Here is a 19,744-nt window from a genome sequence, read left to right on the forward strand (position 1 = left end):
AATAAAAAATAAAAAATAAATTTCCCAATAGACATCTCTATTAGAAACGCACACTTTATCGTTGACTGTCTACATGCTGATTTTATTAAGGTGATGCTGAGGTTTTAAAACAAATCCGCATCCTCTTCATTTTCAAGGTCTGCCTCCTGACGGTGGTGAACGTGCGTCGCCTCTCGCAACCGTCTGCACTCGTGAGTGAGCTCCAGCCAATGGCGTTGCGCCGTTTCTCAGTTTCTTCCTGATTCCATTCGCTTATCATCCAACCCGAAGCGTCACGAGCGCCTTCTCTGCCTGCCCGCACCAGAGAGAGACAGCTTCGTCCTTGCACACAGTTAGGCCGGAAAGGTAACTCATTTCAATCTCTTTTGGCTTTTTATTCATACTTTTAAGTCATTATGATGATGTTCGTGATTTAAAGGGCCTATTCTAATGACAGCGTTTATTAATATAAAGTTTTTTAGTTTTCATATCATAGTCTAAAGAGTGCTCTTCATCCTTGATATCCTCGAAGTCTTGTCCTTGTGTTAGCTTACACTTCGGGCGCTTATTTCTCATTTATACGCCCACTCAATAAACCCCATTGATGGGTCGGTGGCTCACAGGCTGGAGCAGTTTGTAGCCCACTGTCTATTTTTAAACCACTGCCGTCAGCTGGCGAGATGTCTGTCCATTTAGAGCTGCAGTGTGTGGAGGAACAGGGCGTCATGTTGCAAGCCCAGCTTCCTGCAGCCTGTGTTTGCTGTTTGTTATTAAAGAATCACTTTTAGGGCTGTTTTTGCCTGATAACCTCAAACGTGCGCCACTTCAAGCATTCTACGCTGGCTGAGGCTGTGGGTAAGCTACCAGTTGCTTGCAGCAGACTGGAGGTGTGTCCACCGAGTAAAGGAAAATTACCGTGTGTAGCAGGATTACACGACCTTTAATGTCTCATTTTTCCCCTTCAAGTCAATTTGAGTCATTTCTGTAGCCTCGTAGTATTTTTATGAATCACTCACTCGGTAGGTTATAAGATTACTGATGCAGCTTTAAAAGTTTTTTTCAGGTTTCAGACTAGTGTATATGTAGGAGGCTTGCAACACACATCAAGTTTCAATCCTTAATTATTCATTTTTCTCCAGGTGCCATTATACTCTCAGCTTACATGTTCGCTCCCGGAGTTTGCAATGACCGTGCACCAAAAACAGCAAGATTACCAAATATTAGCTATTCACGTGGCATCCACTGCTTATTATATTGCAGAATTTTTGGTAGCTACAAATATGATGATTAGTTATTTGCTCCAAGAAGGCTAAAATGTATGAAGTCATATCAAATATACTTTCTATATGACTAGCTGTCAAGAACCCAAAGGGTATTTAACCTGCATGAGGATGGATGATAATTGATGGATTATCCAGTTGATAGCATTTTGTGTAACTCGAGAAATATTAACCTTTGAAGAAAAAAAAAACTAACATGCTGGTAAAACACAGGAAATCTTACCAGCGACATGCCTATTTAAAATGGCATAAATCTTTAATTTGGTTAGTCAAAAGGTCCCCAGAAGTTATATAAATGATTTTATGTACCTAAAGATTTTTTGTAGGCGCATGCAATTGTGCTTCATCACTGTCACCTCTGGTAAATTTCCACACAGATCTCTGGGGACAGAGGATTTTCCATTGTTTCTGCACTCTGACACAGCTTTCCAGGCTGAACTCGGGAGTTCATTCAGGCACTCAGTATGTGCAGATGTGCAAGGCAATAATTGGAATTGGGCCACGTTGGATAAAACCAATGTAAATCAATAGTGCTGCAGGCATCATGGGCAAACAGTCTCTCTTAAAACCTTCTCTGACCTCTGCTCCTGAAATTTCACGAGATAATGAAAGGCTCCATGAGATTAGACCACATCTCGTGCCTGTAATATCATTGCAGTGAAAGCAAAAGAAACAAAAAGAAGTCAAATAGGTTTTCTGCTAGGTCACGCTCTTATTGTCACGTACAGGGATTTTTTTTTTTTTTTTTGCAAACATTTTGCAATGCTGTTTTATAGTCTGATGTAATAAGTAAACTAAAGGAACCCATACAGATTTTCCTCACTGCAGTAGCCACGCCTGTCTGCTATTACCTCTGCCCTCGCAGCCAGTACACATCAGTTTAGGTGGTCTGCACAGCCATATACTTAATTAGAGAACCATCGAGAAGATTTATTGCTGTTTTCTCTGAAATCCATCTTCAGATTATTTACTTGTTATTGTGAGTGTGTCGCCGTGTATCCCAAGTTTATTGCCACCTCTCTACTCAACGCTTTAATTCGTAAGTAGAAGCTCTAAAGGGGCCCGTCTGCTTGACCTGTGAAGGAGTCCTACACTAATCCCTCTTACATTTGTTTCTTCTGCAGATCCAGAATCATGTCTATCCTGAAGATCCACGCTCGTGAGATTTTTGACTCCCGTGGCAACCCCACTGTGGAAGTTGATCTTTACACTAAGAAAGGTACTGTATGGATAAACTACATGCTTTCTTGGACTCGTTTTATATGAATTAAAGGCTTAAGAAGAGAAGGGTTCTTTTATACCTTGCAGCTTGTAAAACCTGATCTTCTAGTCAGTGGTGGCACGGCTCACAACCTAACGTGCATCTACAGTTAAATGCAAGACATTGTGAAGCCTTTGGCTGTGAACCACATGCAAACAGCTGCACTTGTCATGTCTATATTATAGTATGAGTACTGACTCATAGGCTATGCTGGAAAAAGTAAGCAAAACGTTTTCCTAACAACTGTTCCAAGTAAGGAAAGGAGACTGAGTGGGGCTTGTAGTGGTGCCCCCACCTTATGAATAAAGATGTACAAAATCTCTACAACCTGCTAAAAACCACATCTGACGATTGCAAAAGCATACCTACATGTTTCACAACCCTTCTGGCACAATGTTCTGTTGGCACATAAGACAGCAGTTGAACTTTTGGGCAAAAATATCACGTTAGGAGTTAAAGAACGATGAACACCCAATACAAAATCCTTATTCCAGCTTTAAAGCATGGTGGAGGGGGCCTCACAGTCTAGGCCGGCTTTGTAGCCTCTTGATGGACCACATTTTATGAGTAATCCTTTCAGGAAGTCTGGTGACGTAAAAGGGGGACTCATAAACCCACTTTCAAATGCATGTGTTTAACAGGTAAATTGAAATCGTGTATAACCTGCACATGAAATTATTGTCTGCTAACGTGTGTATTTAGGCAGTCAGACCAGCAACTTGGTAACCTACACTGTTGCCGTCTTCAGAGTGGCCCTCGCTGGATCAGATCAGATGATGGATGTGTGAAAATAGCTCCTGTAAAGTCACACTGCCTCTGCAGCGCTCTGTTACTGTAATGGTTCCTGTTTGGAAGCAGTTGTAGCTCATACAGTAGGTGCTTCTGGCAAACCAGCGAGTTGAGTTGAATCTTCATTTTATGTAAAGTACAGGTGTCAGGGAAATTAAATCTACAGTTCACGTCCCTCTCCTTATTGTGTACCAGTTAAGATAGTTAAGCTGTTGACCATAAAGCATCCAAACGCTGCACTGTTCCACACGTATGCTGGAGGTTGAGATCAATTTTATTTTAACTAACTAAAGGGCCTGGCAAGGGTTTGAAGTTTTTTTTGGCAAGCTATTCTGTTATAAGAGCTCAAATAAAGGAACAGCTCAACCCAGTGAAATGTCCTGAGAATTTTAACGAAGCAACCTGAATGGTCATTGACACGGAAATGTGTGAAGCCGGCTACGCTGCCTTGAATGCACTGGTTTGAATAGATTGTCTGCCCTCTTCTGCTGCCCTTCTGTCTCTTCATTAGTTTTGGATGGTTGCTACGTGCTCCAGTTTACTGTAAATAGCACCCTTATTCTTCTTGGGCCCTTTTAAGTCCACCAGACTTGTTTTGACATCATTAACTGCACAGACCAAAGCGAGCGTGCTGCACCCAGAGTATGTCGGTCATAGTAACCGAGATGTGTTTTTGCACTGTTATGTAACCAGCTTCACAGTCATATTAGATAACCCACTATGCTTGTTGCCCATCATGCCATCTGTGTGATGGGCTGTTGGCACAAAAAAAAAGGAATTCACTTTTACTGTAGGTACTTGAAGATTTGCTGATTCATTGCTTTTCTCTACGGCTCTCCTTTTTATTGTGTTCAGCCAGAAAGCTGTTAATAATGTGACCTGGATATTTGGCAGCATTCCCCAAAAGCATCCAGGTGATGTCTTGATGCAGATGATTCGTTAAGCTTGAACTCACTGCCTTGACAGTGGCTGTGTCCTCTTGTGCTAAGCCCTAAATCCCCTCAGACTCACACCATCATTGCCGCTTCACTGAGCAAGCTGAATAGATTTTTTTTGCTCTGCTCCAATTTCCAATCACTTGGGTGAATCTGAAATGGCTATCCTCTTATATATGGGTGTGGCTTGCTATCATCCCACAGATGCACTGCACATGCTCAGTTGGCCATCTGGCTTTGCCTGTTACATCACAGATTTTGCAGCACAGCCGTTACAACTTCCTCCCAACATGGTTTATTTCATTTTGGAGCAGGAGACGCCTTTAGCTGATACTCACTGCTGTCCCTTGTGTACCAAGTAGCCCCTCCTCTGCACTTGTTGTCCTAACAAACATGTTCCTCTTTGTGAAGACAGCATGTAGAAAGCACAAACCCAAAGTCAGGAAGTATGGTATAATGGTGAAATCAGATTTCAACATATGTCAAAGTCCAGGCAATCTTTTGTTGAATATCTGTGACGTGAAATAGCACTTAAAAGTAACAAATGTGAAATGTCCTCTGTGTCTCCAAGGTCTCTTCAGGGCTGCAGTTCCCAGCGGTGCCTCCACAGGCATCTATGAGGCTCTGGAGCTCCGTGACAATGATAAAACACGCTACATGGGCAAAGGTAAGACATCTCTATTTATTTTACAATCTTTTGTGCCATTTCCACTTTACATTCTGCTCTCTCGCTCCTCATCTTTTACTACTTCATTTCTGATTCCTACATCTCTCTCCCTCCTGTTAGGAGTCAAAAGAGCAGTTAAATATATAAATGATTTTTTGGCCCCTGCATTATGTAACCAGGTAAATAAAGTGTGGAGTAACGGAGTGACTCTTTACATATTGCCGTGCACAGCAGCATGAAAAATGAGTTTGGCTTTTGGAAACTAACCTTGTCGGGCACAAGCAGATGATCACAGATCTAAGAATAAAGGGAAAAAAATAAAAGAGCAAAATAATCACTGGGTAAATTACATTTTACCACTAATTGCTCACTCACACACTGTCTCATACAATTGGATGCTCTGTGGTCATCTGTCTCGCCTACTCTGCATGGTCTTCTTCTGTCTGAGTCAGTCATGGTCTGCTTGTTCCTTGCAGGTGTCTCAAAAGCAGTTGACCATATCAATAAAACTATTGCACCTGCACTGGTTAGCAAGGTAGGACCATTTATTGTTTGACTAATATAACTGTGTTCTAGTGTCAAATGAATTGTGTTAAGAAGTTAGAAATGCAGCAGTAAATGAAAACACAAAAGTGTGTTATTGGTAGCAGTAACTGGGAAATGCATAACTGTATGCACTGAACAGTTTGTTGTGACTGAATTCTACATTAACCTCATGATATACCCAAAGCATCTATAAACCCGTCTATACTAGCAGAACTTCAGTAAAATAACTGACATGGTTTGATTACTCTAACATCTTTGTAGTGTGATCTAATGAACTATTGATTTAGAAATAAACCAGTTTAAGTTCAGCCTCTTTCCCCACCCAGTCCAATTAAACCTGTCATGTTGTGTTTAATCCAGGATGTGAACGTTCTGGAGCAGGAGAAGATCGACAAGCTGATGCTGGACATGGATGGCACTGAAAACAAGTGTAAGATACCAGTGTACTTTACAATATTTTGTGAGGACACATGTATAAATAAAAATATTTAAAGATATTTTTGGTAAATATTGGGCAGTGCATAGGACCATTTAAACAGTATTTCTGCTCCAGTGATGGTTATTTGTTTGTAACCTCCTGAAAGTTTTCAGTATGGAATTGCATATATTGTGTTTGGAGATTTTAATTAAACAGTGTCTAAACCTCAAAAATCCAAAAATGCTCTCCACAAACAATGGAGAACATCACAAGCTATGTCTTGACAGTATATATTATATTGTGAATTATTTGTGTTTACTATCCTGCAGCTAAGTTTGGTGCTAATGCCATCCTGGGCGTCTCCCTGGCTGTGTGCAAGGCTGGTGCTGCAGAGAAGGGCGTTCCCCTCTACCGCCACATTGCTGACCTGGCTGGCAATCCTGAAGTCATTCTCCCAGTTCCTGTGAGCGTCCTAGCACAATTATCCAAGGCCTTTTACACTTTATTGATCAATAGGCCTCATAGACCATTAATATCTAATTCAAAGGGTCATTGTATTCATCCATGATTGCATTAGGCTAAAAGCTGGTCCTCTCTGCTTCCTTTCAGGCTTTCAATGTCATCAATGGTGGCTCCCATGCAGGCAACAAGCTGGCTATGCAGGAGTTCATGATCCTGCCCGTTGGTGCTAGCAGCTTCAAGGAGGCCATGCGTATTGGTGCTGAGGTCTACCACAACCTGAAGAATGTCATCAAGGAGAAGTACGGAAAGGATGCCACCAATGTAGGAGATGAGGGTGGCTTCGCCCCCAACATCCTTGAGAACAAAGAAGGTTAGAGAAGTAATCAGCTATAACAGTTATTTCACACAGAGTAAATGGTTATCTTTGCAAACATTTAGAGTCAAAAGTTGTTACTGTACACCTTGAATATTCCTAAAGGGTGTGTCTTGAAAGCATTGAATTCTTAGAGCTTCCAGGAAAGTATCTCCACTTATGTCACTGCTGAAGTTGACATACGGTTTCTAAATTAAGGTCTCAACTCAGTACTGCTAGCATGAGCCTCCAGTGTCAGGTCAATGTGCTGATATGGCAGCTGTCCTAGTTGTGCAGAGCTTTCAGTGGTGACTCATTTTTCAGAATGAAAACTTTGATTTAATTGTCGACAAATGCAGTCACCCTTTTATTGTATGTTGTTTTATCAGCTCTGGAGCTGCTGAAACATGCCATCGCTAAGGCCGGCTACTCCGATAAGATCGTCATTGGCATGGATGTAGCTGCTTCTGAGTTCTACAAGGGCGGCAAGTATGATCTGGACTTCAAGTCTCCCGATGACCCTAACCGCTACATCTCCTCCGACAAGCTGGCTGACCTATACAGGAGCTTCGTCAAAGATTACCCCGGTGAGTTTTAAGTAGATACTTTTTTGTCATTGTTTGTTTTGTTTTGTTTTATTCAGTGAGTACTGCTCCATGACATTTGAATCCTCATCAGATCATAATGCCCTGTTGCAACTCTATCCATAGTTGTTGCACATGAATGATGTATAGATATGCTCTGCATGTCTATGCAGAGAATCATACATGCCATGCATCTGCAAAATGCATTGTACACTGTCGTCAAAAGCGGAGCAGTTACAAACTTGTTTCTGCTGCCACCAAGTGGCCAACAAAGAGAATAACCAATTTAAGGTTTTAGGTTTCTGTATTTAAAAAAACCCTGTCAGATTAGCCTTTTATTGACTGAATCATTAATTCCTATCCTAACAGTGGTGTCCATTGAGGACCCTTTTGACCAGGATGACTGGGAGGCATGGACCAAATTCACAGCCAGTACCAGCATCCAGGTTGTGGGTGACGATCTCACTGTTACCAACCCCAAACGCATCTCCAAGGCTGTGTCTGACAAAGCCTGCAACTGCCTGCTGCTTAAAGTCAACCAGATTGGCTCCGTCACAGAGTCTCTGCAGGCGTGAGTGTCCACAGCACTGCAACACAATCCCACTCATTTACATAAAAGTATTAGTTGGCTTATTGGGTCTTCTCTTTTAGCTGCAAGATGGCCCAGAGCAATGGCTGGGGTGTGATGGTCAGCCACCGCTCTGGAGAGACAGAGGACACCTTCATCGCTGACCTTGTGGTTGGTCTCTGCACTGGACAGGTAAAACTATATCTTGTTGTTTCAAAGCTGACTTTACACTTAGTCAGGTAGTTGCTTGCATGTTACAGACTTGCTCTTATGTGTCTTTATTCCTTCCCAGATCAAGACGGGTGCACCTTGCCGATCTGAGCGTTTGGCCAAGTACAACCAGCTCCTCAGGTGAGTCCCTTCTAAAAACATGCACATTACCGTTGTTGTTTTACAGTTACATGGAAGTCCACTTTAACCAACCATGATCACTGTCTTTTAGGATTGAAGAGGAGCTTGGCGACAAGGCCCGTTTTGCTGGCCAGAACTTCAGACACCCCATCTGAGCTGGTCTTCCTCCTTGGGCCTCTGTGTGTTCATTGCTCATATGTAATCCTCACACATACAGTATACGCCACACTAGGTTGCCTACCCTGTTAAAGAGAAGATGGAGAGAAACACCACTGACATCTAAGGTCTAAGTCTGTGGCGTAGGGAGAGGACAGCACGTCCCAGTGAAGTCACAGTTCAGCTCATCTTCAATCTCTGCTTTAGTTCCTGAATAGTGTTGGTCCTTGTGTTTTTGTCTGTGTAACTGTGTGAGAGATTTTTGTTCAGCTTTTCGTGAGTTGTAGTGAATTAGGTCCTCTACTGAGTAAATGAGCTACTGTAACATTAGTGAGGCTCTGCTCTAAGCATTGGTAAGACTGTTGTATGTGCAATGTATCGCATCTGACGAGGTCTTGTGTTGATGTACAAGTCTGCAGAAACGTGTAATAAATAATATAGTTTGAAAAGTTATTCTGAAGTTTTAATTTTGTTTCACTTAAATGCTTTATTATGAAATTATTAACACACACTAAATGCACAATGGCAAGAAAACTCCCTGAAACAGTTGTGAAATTGTTGCCACTTATGCTTACTGCATCTCATAATGATGGTCACTGTAACAGTTCATTAATAATTCATAACTTTCCTTCAAAGAAAGTCAGAGCATCTACAGTAAACGGCTTGTGCTCCATAACTGCTCCTACCTATGTGGCGTAATCTGAAAGCCACCAAGAAGGCGAAATATGAGCCCAGAGCTGTAGGGCGCCATTTGTTGGCCCCTGGGTAAAAGAATCCAGAAGCTCGAAGCAGCCTCTTTCTCTACTGAGCCTTGCCAAGATAAATGAGACTCTTTTCACCAGGGGTATGGTACCGCAGGGGATTGCCAGCTGGGTTTGTGCCACACCAATTTACTTTGTGTGAGCCCTTTCTGAACCTGCTTCCATTGTTTAGGTGTCACCAAGGAGATGTATTACAAATCACTGATACAAAGACGCTACCTGTCACACATTGCAGACTCTGTCAGCTGAACCACTTGGCAAGAATTGCGTAAGTTTAATCATTCTCACACTTAACCTTAAATAAATGTTTTTCACACAAAGTTAATCCTCTAAGAAAGTAAATGTGGGAGACTGTAAAGTGATATTACAGCGTGAATTATACCCAATGTTTTCCTTTTAGACCTGCTCCCTCTAGTGTTCAGATGAAACGGTGCACCTTTCTGAAAAAGGTAGAGTCTTGGCACTCAATTAAATTCAAACGTGAGCACATGAAAAGTTGAAAAATTAAACAGTGTTAAGCCAATTAAACAAAATGGCTCCGTGTTAATTCCAATTTCAAAATAAATCAACTTAGTAATTTTCATTCAAACGACAATAACCCCTAATAAATTAAAGTTTTGTAGCATCACATTTATTTAGGAAAGAAAAAACTGTTTTATATTCTAAAAGCAAAACTCATATTTGTTCTGAGAAAAAATAAACAAACTTGTGGCTTCAGATGTAGCTGAATTTAACAGTAAAACTAATGAGCATTAAATGCACAGGACGCATAACTGTTAACTCTACCCGACATGAATTAAACTAAACTAAATAAATAATTCCAGTTCTCCAAATACATAATGTGCAGGTGTGGAGTGGACAGCAGCCCAGTGGAGGCAATTATATGGGATTAAACTGTGTTAATTTTGTGATCATCTCACTTGAAGAGTTATATGTCTCTTTTTTTTTTTTTTTTACCTTTAATGTACTCTAGAATTAGTGTTGCATATGATCACATTTTCTATTCTATTCTAGTCTAGTCTAGTCCAGTCCAATCTAAAACATAATGACAAAAAATATATATATCCTAGTGCAGCTTTTCTATAAATGCATATAGTTAATCTGCTATTATTCTAAAGTCCTTACTGTATGTTATAGGGTCTAACGAGATATTCTATTCTGTTGTATTCCATAGTTCTTACCCTAAATTCAATTATTACAAGATGTGTTCTACTCTACTCTGTATCATAGCCTCTACTGCTTATTAAAGTGTCAGCAGCAGTATAATATTCTATTCTATTCTATGCTAAAAAATTATTATAATAAAAACTTCTTATAGTGCAGCTATTCAATAACTACAAATATTTACTCTGTTATTATTCCACAGCTCTTTCTGTATATTTAAGTGTTGAAAGAGGTATTCTATTCTATTTTGTCCTCTTGTATTGTAATCCACAGTTTCACTGTTAATATTCTACTGTACTCTACTCTAATAATAATAAAACAATTCTAGTAAAAATTTCTCCTATTCTATAAATGTATATAGTTACTCTGTTATGATTAAAGTGTCTAAAGAGCTATTCTATTCTATTCTATAATTGTAATAAGAACGTCTTCTACTGATGCTATTCTATGAATATCTCCAGTTACTTTTTTATTTCTTTCACAATTTCCTTTGTAACAACAAAATAGTAATCTTTTTATTCTATTCTATTCTATTCTTAAGCAGTTTTATAGTTTTTTCCATATTGCTGCTATTGAATTTTGTTATTATTCTACATTTTTCCTTCATGAATAAAAACAGAATCTAATGTAACCATTCTATAAAAGTATATAGCTACTTTGTATACTTTCTTATTGTTTCACAATTTCACTGGCAATAACGAAACATAAAAGTAGAGTATTTTCCAGTATCCAGACCATTCTGTACTATTCTATTCTATTGCGAAACCTTACTATTGTTGCTTAAGTGAGATGTTTAAAAACACTATAACAGTGACAGACAAACATTGTATTCTATTTTCTATTCTATTCTATTTTATTTTGTGTATTTACACTAGGTTTATATCTATACAATACACAAAAAAGTCATTATTATATATATTATATTTTATTCTTATGCAGCATAGTATCAAGCTGTTTATCAGTTCAAGCAAAAAGTATGTGCAAATAAATGGTCTGTCAGCATTTTGTACTGATATAGTAACTGCCAAATTGTAGTCTTCCATTTCTGTCTTTATTTACAATATGCTTTATAATGTAACACTTAAATTATTTAACCGTAAATTAATTTGTCCCCATTTGAATTCTATCCTAATTTTCTGAGCTAAAGGATGAAGATGGACCAAGTGTTGCTACAGAATAGACATCCAGAGGACTCCCAGTGTCGCTGGATGTTTCCAGTTTTGGCCAGTGGGTGACGATATTTTACCGGTTGAACTTTGAGAACCCCCCAACTGTTCTCACCCCAAGATGAAGAAGGATGCTGTCATGCTGAGTGCCTCTCACATACACTAGTCTGAGCATCCCGGCAACGATTACTCTCTTTATTCTGAAGTCCATCATTTATGACAGCGTTATACCAAACGTGGTTCTCTCGGTTATAGCTATATAACAAACGATATACAGGTGGCACTGCAGCTGTTGTACTACTCTCTGTAGTGGCGACACTTGGCTAACTAACGTTGGCTAATTGCCCCTGCTGCTGTTGCTGCTGCTGCTGCTGCTATTGTTTGTTGTTGCAGTCTCTCATCAAACAAATCACAGATGTTGTAGATCAAGCTCTTTAAGGTAAGTGCTGTGAGCTGCAATCAGCAGTCTTTTTGCATTTGATGTTCATCAGCAAACGAGGGAGAAATGACACAAATTAACGGAAGAGTATGTAAACGTTGGACTGTTAACGTACATCATCGCTTGGTAGCTATTTGGCTAATTTGCTTATTAGCATTAGCTAGCTAGTTAGCTGATAGACTTGGTTGCCCCTTGCTGTTGGTGTTGCTGGTTACTATGAACTAACATTAGCGGCTAGCGCCAGTGACTAGCACTGATTGGGAATGCCAGCTAGGAGCAGAGTAATGTCTGGATACAAACAGCTCGTTGGCACCGGTTATTACAGAGCCCGTCCAGTACACACAACACGACTTTAATTTATTAAACACTTTGTGGTATGACAGCACAGATAACATCGCAGTACCCCATAGCTTGCTTTTCCCTGTTTTGAAATACCCAGTGTGCTATGTCTTTTCCAGGGAATAGTCTTAGCCATTCAGCTATTGTCACTAGCCCTTGGAAACGTTAGCCAGCGAAGCTAACTAGCTGTCTTTTGTGTGTTTTGACTTGTGCTCAATTGTTGTTATCTAGATCGCAGTTCGTGGTTATTTAGGAGTGTGGTCTGGCCTGGTTTTAAACACCGGATGAGAGCACATTCGTGCTGTGAGAAAATGAAAGATCTAATCTACACTGAAGATATTTGTCAACAAATACAACAGCCAGAAGTGGGTTTAAGACTTCACTTTCTCCTGAGAAAGTTGAAAGCATTTAAGAGACTACATCAGGTGAAGGTTTCTTGGTGTTTGGAGAGATCATACTTTTTGTTTTTTATCAGGGGGCATTTTGTTTTTTGCAGCGTTAAGCCAAAGTTTGCAATTGCAAGTTTGAAAATAGTAAACAAACGAGTAGTGTTTGGCCACAAATATGTTGCACAATTCCTCCTTGAAAGGCAAGAGTTTCCAAATATTATGCAGTCCATGCACATTTTACTACCTCTAACTTTAAAAGAGAAGAACCAGCAGGAAAGTGTGTTTTTATTTTTATTGAGTGCTTGTGACTCATACTTGACTCTTTTACCTCACTGACTACACAGCCCTGAACAATTGAGGGCTTCACAATGCACGAAGAGAGCGCACTATAGTAAATGATCAAAGGAGTGTGAAAATTTCGTTTGCTCTGTAAATGCTACGCTATTTTCAGTCCACTGAAAGAGTCTAAATGAATTTAAGGACAAAACCTACGTTTCCTCACTTGTCAGAGTGGCACAGTGTTAGGCTGGGCATAGGGAAATCATCAATAAATGATCTGATATCCTGATAGCGATGCACTGTAAAACACACCCAGCACCACGTTAAGTTTAATGGTTTTACAAAGCTTGGTCTGGATAGGTTTTGTTACTTTGCTGCCACCACATCTATCCAGTCATTGCAGCTTGTTCAAGTCTCCTGATAGTGACGTGACACTGAACATAGAGGTCAGACAAACTTTGTGTGTTTGTTATAAACAGAGAATTTAGCAATAAAGCAATCTCAGATACAGCTATGTTGCCAGAAATGATTTGTGTCTATAGAGCATTACTTAAAGACTGAAGATTATTGTTGGTCATGTCTTTAGGAAAAAGGGGGAAAAAACTGGGATTTTGCTAATCCTTACATCTTGCATATTCCCATCTGATGTTTTGTTGGCTTTTCCTGCTGCCAGTAGCTTAGTGGTTTGTGATTTTCTTTAACTACCACTTAGCCTGTAAACTTGCTAGGCTAGGGTACAGAGGTCTGCCATTAGAGGCTATATGTTGATTACTACTTCAGCGCCGCTTTGGCTGAAAAGCACCTTAATGTTTGGTTTATGGTTTTTGTAAAACAATATGTTTTAGGTCCGGCCAAGAGAACAATTCAGAGTAGCAGAAGGCAGAAGATTTGTGCTGTTCCTTTTTTGATTCTTTCTGTCATGTTACTCGCAGAGCTGCTAAGTGGTCAGGGTGTTTTATAGTGTTTCAATTTGAGTGGGATCTCAGGAGCAGCAGTGGGTAAAATTACTTGGAGTCACCTATCCAATGACACACCCCGTCCATCGAATGTTAATCTAGCTGTGTGGCTGTAGTAGCAGCAGCAGCAGTGCCAGCAGAGTAATGATAAGAGAAGTGTAATAACCCTGCTATTTTCCTTTAATGACTAATACGCGTTTGAGTAATGGCAGCTTCCTGCAAATAATGTGTGGCAAAGGCCAGGCAATGCTGAGGAAAAGCCCGTTTCACTGTGCTCTGACGCCTCTTTTGTTGGATGATCTTTCAATACACATGCGCTGCAATTCAGTGTTTACATGCCGTGCTCAAACGGCATCTCGCTGTTGTCCTCTACTTTGTCGTATCTTCGTGAATCCCCATAAAGAAGGATTCTCCAAGTCTTGTCTCACAGCCACTTTATTGTCAGTGCTGGAGGTTTGTTTCTGCCGTGCTTGACGCCATTTGAAGCTGTCCATATGTGGCTATCGTGTATTTCACATTCAGAAAGGTTGGGGTTGTGTTTCAAAGAGGGGTGATTAGGCTGATTTATTGTTTTGTTCGAGGCCGTTCTGCTCAAGGGTTTCATATACAGTATTTGATTATGCTGGCGAGAGAGGTTGGTAAGCAGCGAAATGTCTTCTTTTAAAGAGCCGGCACAGGAAATGATGTGTAATCAAGCATCTACGTGACATTTGTAATCAAGCAAGTGCATTGCCTTGTATTTATATTCTAATGACTGTGCACACTTGAAGCAGCATTAAGAGGATGCAGTGGACAAAGAAGGCAAGTGGATAAACTGATTTAGCTTTTTACTTTTACAGTGCTTGATATCAGTTTCTTTGCAAGATATCTGGTTGTTACATAGAAAATTAATGCTCTGAACAAAGGAGCAATGTTCGCTCAAAGACCGCTTGATGGGCCATTCAAGTGCTGTATATTCATTAAAAATAACAATCTGTCAGCACTTACTGACAGCACGCGCAACAAGCCAAGATCTCTTTATTGTTCTCCGAAGATGTTTTTCAGTTCCCGTGCCAAGAGCTGGGTAATTGGCTGTAGCAAAGCCTTGCATGTGTTGTTTTAAGATATTGGACTGACACGCACAGGGCACACTGGCAGAAATGAGGCAAGCACACTCCCCTTTCCTCCTCCTCCTCTTGTTCTTCTTCCTCCTCCTGGCTTCTGCCAGCAAGTCAGAGGAGGCAAGATGCAGGATGTTGTTTTGTGTTCCCTGACAGCTTCCCTTCACCTCTCATAAGAGGAGATCCAAGCACGCCGCATCATATCTCATCTTTGTTTGATTCAGGCCTCTGCAGCTCCACAATTGTGCCAAGGAGATGGTATCAGCAAGCGCTGCTCGTGTTAACAATCGTGAGCTGTCTTGCTACATACTGCTGGTGGTATTTGATGTGATCAAATCTGCTTTCTGCACAAGCTCAGCCGTGGCGAAGTTGGTCTCACTTCATCTTTACAAACGCTGTGTGTTTCTTATTGGGCTGGGTTTGCGTTGACTCACATCTTAATTAATCAGATATATTTTGTCTGGTGTTATTGCTAAGCATCTCAAGATATGAAAGAAACTTTTCTACATATTTCATTGAGCAACTGTCAGTGCACTTTGTGCTTAATGTGCACAAGTGGTTGGACAGTGGAATTTGTAGAAATCGACTGGAAAAGGAGGCTTTAGTAGTATATGGGAGTTTTACGCATTTGCTGGTTTCCTGTGCGCGCGCCTTACTAATTACCATTTAAAACGCAACATGTAGGGACAGGCCTAGTTTGTCACTTTATTGGCATGACCTATTAATAGCACTTCATGCAAAAAAAAGAAGTGTGAATTAAAAAGGAAAGTTAAAAAAAGAAATAGTCAGCCATTTGCCATCACAGTAAAGGAGGAAAATGAAATGGTGTAGGATCAGCTGGCTGGCCCCTGAGGAGAAGGAGGGGGGGGGGGGGGGGGGTGATGATGATGATGAGGAGGAGGAGTACTTTGCTGCTGTGTGTGTCAGTGCTGATTAGGTAAGAGATTGCCTCATGTAATGACACGGCATGGCGCTAGTGGTGCAGAAACACAAACAATGCATACCAGTGTTTTTTACTGCGCACACCCCCTGCAGCCGCCTGCCTGAAGATGTTTATATAGACATATACACTCTAACCAGAATATTTCAACATCTTAGACAGAACCCCCCCCCCCCCCACTCCCCGCTCCCTTTCCAGCGACACGCACATTTATTGCATCCGGGAGCCGATAGCCCTCTTTTCTTTTGTAGCACAGATGAAAGATGGGGGTGATTAAAGCAAAGGGGGCACAATGGAGCCTGTGCGGTTTCTCGATCAGTATATGCTGTTAGTATTGACAGCATTTATTTAGGCCTACATAACCCGCCAGTTTTATCTGTTTCTATCAGTTTAAACCTAAAGCAAAACGGAGCATGTCATAATTTCCTCCTGCTTGTGACGGTTAAGGTTTCTGTAGATGTGTTGGACCTATTATTATATACACAAGTGTGTACAGGGTTTTGATTCATTAGCTTGGTTATTAATAAATCTGCTTCAGGCTTAGATTCAGCATGATGTATCTTTTGATAAAATGATATGAAAGCATAAAGCAAAAAAATAAAACCAGACAAAAAACTGATTATGGTAAATGGCCACTACGTGATACTTTCAGGGAGCCACTTTGATTAGCTAGTCTAAGTGATGCAGTTGGTTTAATTGATTGTTTTATAGAGAGATGTGTCAATAACAGCTGTCTGCTGTCCAGACAAACATGCTTTTGTCATTAATTAAAAGTGGCCGTAATGGCTCGTTATGCTGTGTTTTTCTGCACAACACTGGGTATGCAGGACATTGATTTTCAACAGTGTGGATGAGACAAATTGCACATAGATCTTTTTATAATGTGCTGGCTGTGCCGCTCTGCCTCTGTGACTAACACAGATATCGCACTGATGTTGCGGCTACGGCTGCACACGAGGCACAGTTTGCAGGGCTGGAAAGCCTGTGAGTGATGTTTTAATGGAGACGGTCACGCAAGTCAGCGGTGATCTCAGGGTTCACACTGCCATAAGGAAACGACCCGGGTGACATTGTGGCTCTCCGCTCTCCTGTACACAAGATGCCTCGGGTAAACTGTGTCCTTGCTTGCCCTTGCAGGTTAGGAACACCTATTGAGCCTGCCGAGCCTTCAGTTTAGACACTGGGACTTTGAGCTGGATCGACTGGGTTTAAAGATGGACATCTTGTCTCTGTACCCCAGTTCCAGCAGCCGGCACAGAGAAAATGAGTTCTGAGGATTGGGTTTAGATTTGCCACTGTAGCACTTCCACTCTGATACACTCTAGCTACCATCAGGGGAAGGTTGTCAGAGAGAGCGGGAGCGAGAGGGAGAGAGAAAACAGCGAAGCACAGCAGTGCTATCTAATAGATCAATTTGTAATAAATCTGTTGCCTCAAGCTGTTGTTGTTCGCTTCAACTCAGTAAAAGGTGTCTGCGTTTCTCAGGTAAGAAAATGCTTGTCAGGCTGGGCATACAGAGCTATCAGTGAATAAGACGCGCCTAAAGCACAGTAAATCATTTTCTCTGTGCTCAGTTTACGTAGGTCGAACACACGGCTCTTATCAGCGCATTCCATTGGCCAAAAAAGGAGGGTTATGACCAATCAATAGGGCTGAGCGCTGAAATCAGGAAGTAACGCTCCCCTCACATTAAATTTCCCCCCATTATCCAATATGAACCATTAATCATGATGAAGGAGCTATCGATTAGGCTATGAGCCAAGGTTGGTCAATTTATTTGCCAAAAGTCATTGAGTCGGGGCAAGGATGTGTCGACGAAGTGCCGATTTACAAAAACCAAGCGACAGAATTAAAACGACCCCATTATTATGACAACAGTTTGATCTTTAGGGTAACAAAAGAGCAGGCCTCTATAAAAACCACATGGGACCTCTCCGGCTCCTCCTCCACTAGCAGCCATATGGACCGTACTAATTGTGTTTTACGCCAACCATTTTCACCGATCCATCGGGGACTTGTGGAAGTGCTGTAGCTATAATGTCACCAGCAGTGGGCTGGCTCATGAAAGAAACATTAGCAAGCAAGATGAGAAGACAGGAAGGCAATGCACTGCAAGTGTACACAATTATTGATTTTATTCAAATGGAATCTGTGCTTTTCTGTTCAGAATCCGATGTCTTTTTAATAATGATTTCTATTATAGCTTTCCCTAGATGGAGCTTTTGTTTGAGAGAGGCATTCAGTTTAGTCTCACACTTGCACCTTGTCAGAAGGTGAAATCTAATATCTAGGCATGTTGCCAGTGTGTAAAGATATAGCTTTAAAAAGGAGACTTGTAATCCCTTGTATTATCCAGTTTACACCATAAATATGTTTTATCCAGTGATGTGATAGATTTGTTTGTTTTTTTGCACAGGGGTGGGGGGTGGGGGGTTGTGCTGAGCACTAACAGATCATCTTTCACTCATTTTTGTTTTATGGCTACACAAATGCTTAGGTTGAAGTATTTCCTTTGCCCTTCAGGCCAGGGAGTGGTTATAAAGCGTTTAGAGTGCCAAGTGTGACTGAGGCAAATCTGTGTGTGTTTTAACGTGTCTGTGGCATGCAATCATGAAAAGGGCACATCTATGGAAATTAGATCCCGTGAAAGAGGGGAGGAGCTTTGGAGCGGTGAAGGTGGGGAGGAGGGAGGGGGGAAAAAAACCACACTCTCGTTTCATTGTGTCCCCTCTAACAGTTTTCTTGTAATTATTGAAATTGATGTTTGCTGTGGAGCTGTAAATCTGCAAGATCTCCTGTTAATAAAGCGGCAGAGGCAGCCGAGCCGTTAGGCTGGGAAATAAAAGGTAATCAAGCCTCCAACATCCTGTCCCTCGCCCCAAAATGAAGCAGCAGAAATCCTAATTAACTGAGAGGATGAGGAGCTCTTACTACACTGCTTGGCTAGTCGATGCCAGAGCTCTGTGCTATACTGTAATGAAGATGCACTACTAGTTTCCCCCAACCTCTCTTCTTTTTTTCCCCTCACTCTCTCCCTGCCTTCCAGCTCTCTCTATCTTGCCTGTGGTATTTTTCCCTCTCCTCAGCTCCTTTCCTTCTCTACCTCCTCCTCCCTGCCTTGTCTGTGAAGTTGTGGATGTGACCATTGCTCGGAGTGAGAGGCGCTTTTTGTAGCCTGGAGGTTTCTGGAAGTCCTGCACAGGAAATCGGTGAGCTAGATGACGGCCTCTGTGATGGTTATTGCTGCTTATGTAAAGTGCCGTGAGAGCAAGGGAGAGGCGGCATTGATCTCGTCCCACTGATTTCATAGATCCTCTTTAAGATGACAATACAGTTGTCTTTCTGTGTCATCTTCAAGTGCTCCTGTTTTTCAAATCAGCGATGTAGCAAATGACTCCTGTCATCAGCCGCACATGCTCAAACGGCGTCGTGTCAGCTTTGGGGAGCTGAAAGTCAGGTCAAAGCTTTCTTTTCACATGTGATTTACTGTATTCAGTAATGTTGTTTTTTTGTAGTTTTTTTTTTAAAAATTTGGTTTTTTTTGCTCTGTAACTCTGGTATAAAGCAGCAGCAAGACATGCTCCTCGAGGTGAATGTCATGTTATTAACATCTTTGTTTTTGTGGAAGAGTGAGTGATCATCGATTGTCTGAAACCCGAGCTTTCCTCAGCCCTCCTGCCAGCTACTCTTCACTATTTACCTGTAAACTTGTCCTTTTGTCTCTTGCTTTGTCTGTTGATGGCCTCAGAGCTCTTTCTTTGTCCCTACCCCCTACCCCCACCCTCCCTTGTTGTACCAAAGCAGCCCAAAAGCCTCCAGGGATGAACAGACAAATAGAAGACAGCTACAGGTGAGGCTCCGTC

General features: G+C 41.3%; 2 protein-coding genes across 4 annotated transcripts in view; both read left to right on the plus strand.

The window, feature by feature from the left end:
- Positions 1-207: 207 nt before the first annotated feature.
- eno1a (enolase 1a, (alpha)) lies at positions 208-8,801 on the plus strand. Of its 2 annotated transcripts, none has more exons than XM_004554221.4 (12): positions 208-345; positions 2,384-2,478; positions 4,816-4,911; positions 5,032-5,090; positions 5,818-5,887; positions 6,205-6,338; positions 6,485-6,707; positions 7,079-7,276; positions 7,643-7,844; positions 7,925-8,033; positions 8,134-8,192; positions 8,284-8,801. In XM_004554221.4, the coding sequence occupies exons 2-12, from the start codon at positions 2,394-2,396 to the stop codon at positions 8,345-8,347; spliced, it is 1,299 nt and encodes a 432-aa protein (XP_004554278.1). In that variant the 5' UTR covers positions 208-345; positions 2,384-2,393; the 3' UTR covers positions 8,348-8,801. The 2 variants fall into 2 exon arrangements, with proteins under 2 accessions (XP_004554278.1, XP_004554277.1); XM_004554220.4 differs by lacking the exon at positions 5,032-5,090 and adding an exon at positions 5,388-5,446.
- A 2,769-nt stretch (positions 8,802-11,570) lies between these two features.
- Positions 11,571-19,744, plus strand: part of rerea (arginine-glutamic acid dipeptide (RE) repeats a) — a 131,656-nt gene continuing 123,482 nt past the window's right edge. For both annotated transcript variants that reach the window (XM_004554215.4, XM_004554216.4), the window contains exon 1: positions 11,571-11,878. The gene's annotated coding sequence lies outside the window, so the exon portion shown is untranslated. The remainder of the gene's footprint in view (positions 11,879-19,744) is intronic.

This window comes from Maylandia zebra, linkage group LG20 (genome assembly GCF_041146795.1).
Source record: "Maylandia zebra isolate NMK-2024a linkage group LG20, Mzebra_GT3a, whole genome shotgun sequence".
In the NCBI taxonomy this organism is placed as follows: domain Eukaryota; kingdom Metazoa; phylum Chordata; class Actinopteri; order Cichliformes; family Cichlidae; genus Maylandia; species Maylandia zebra.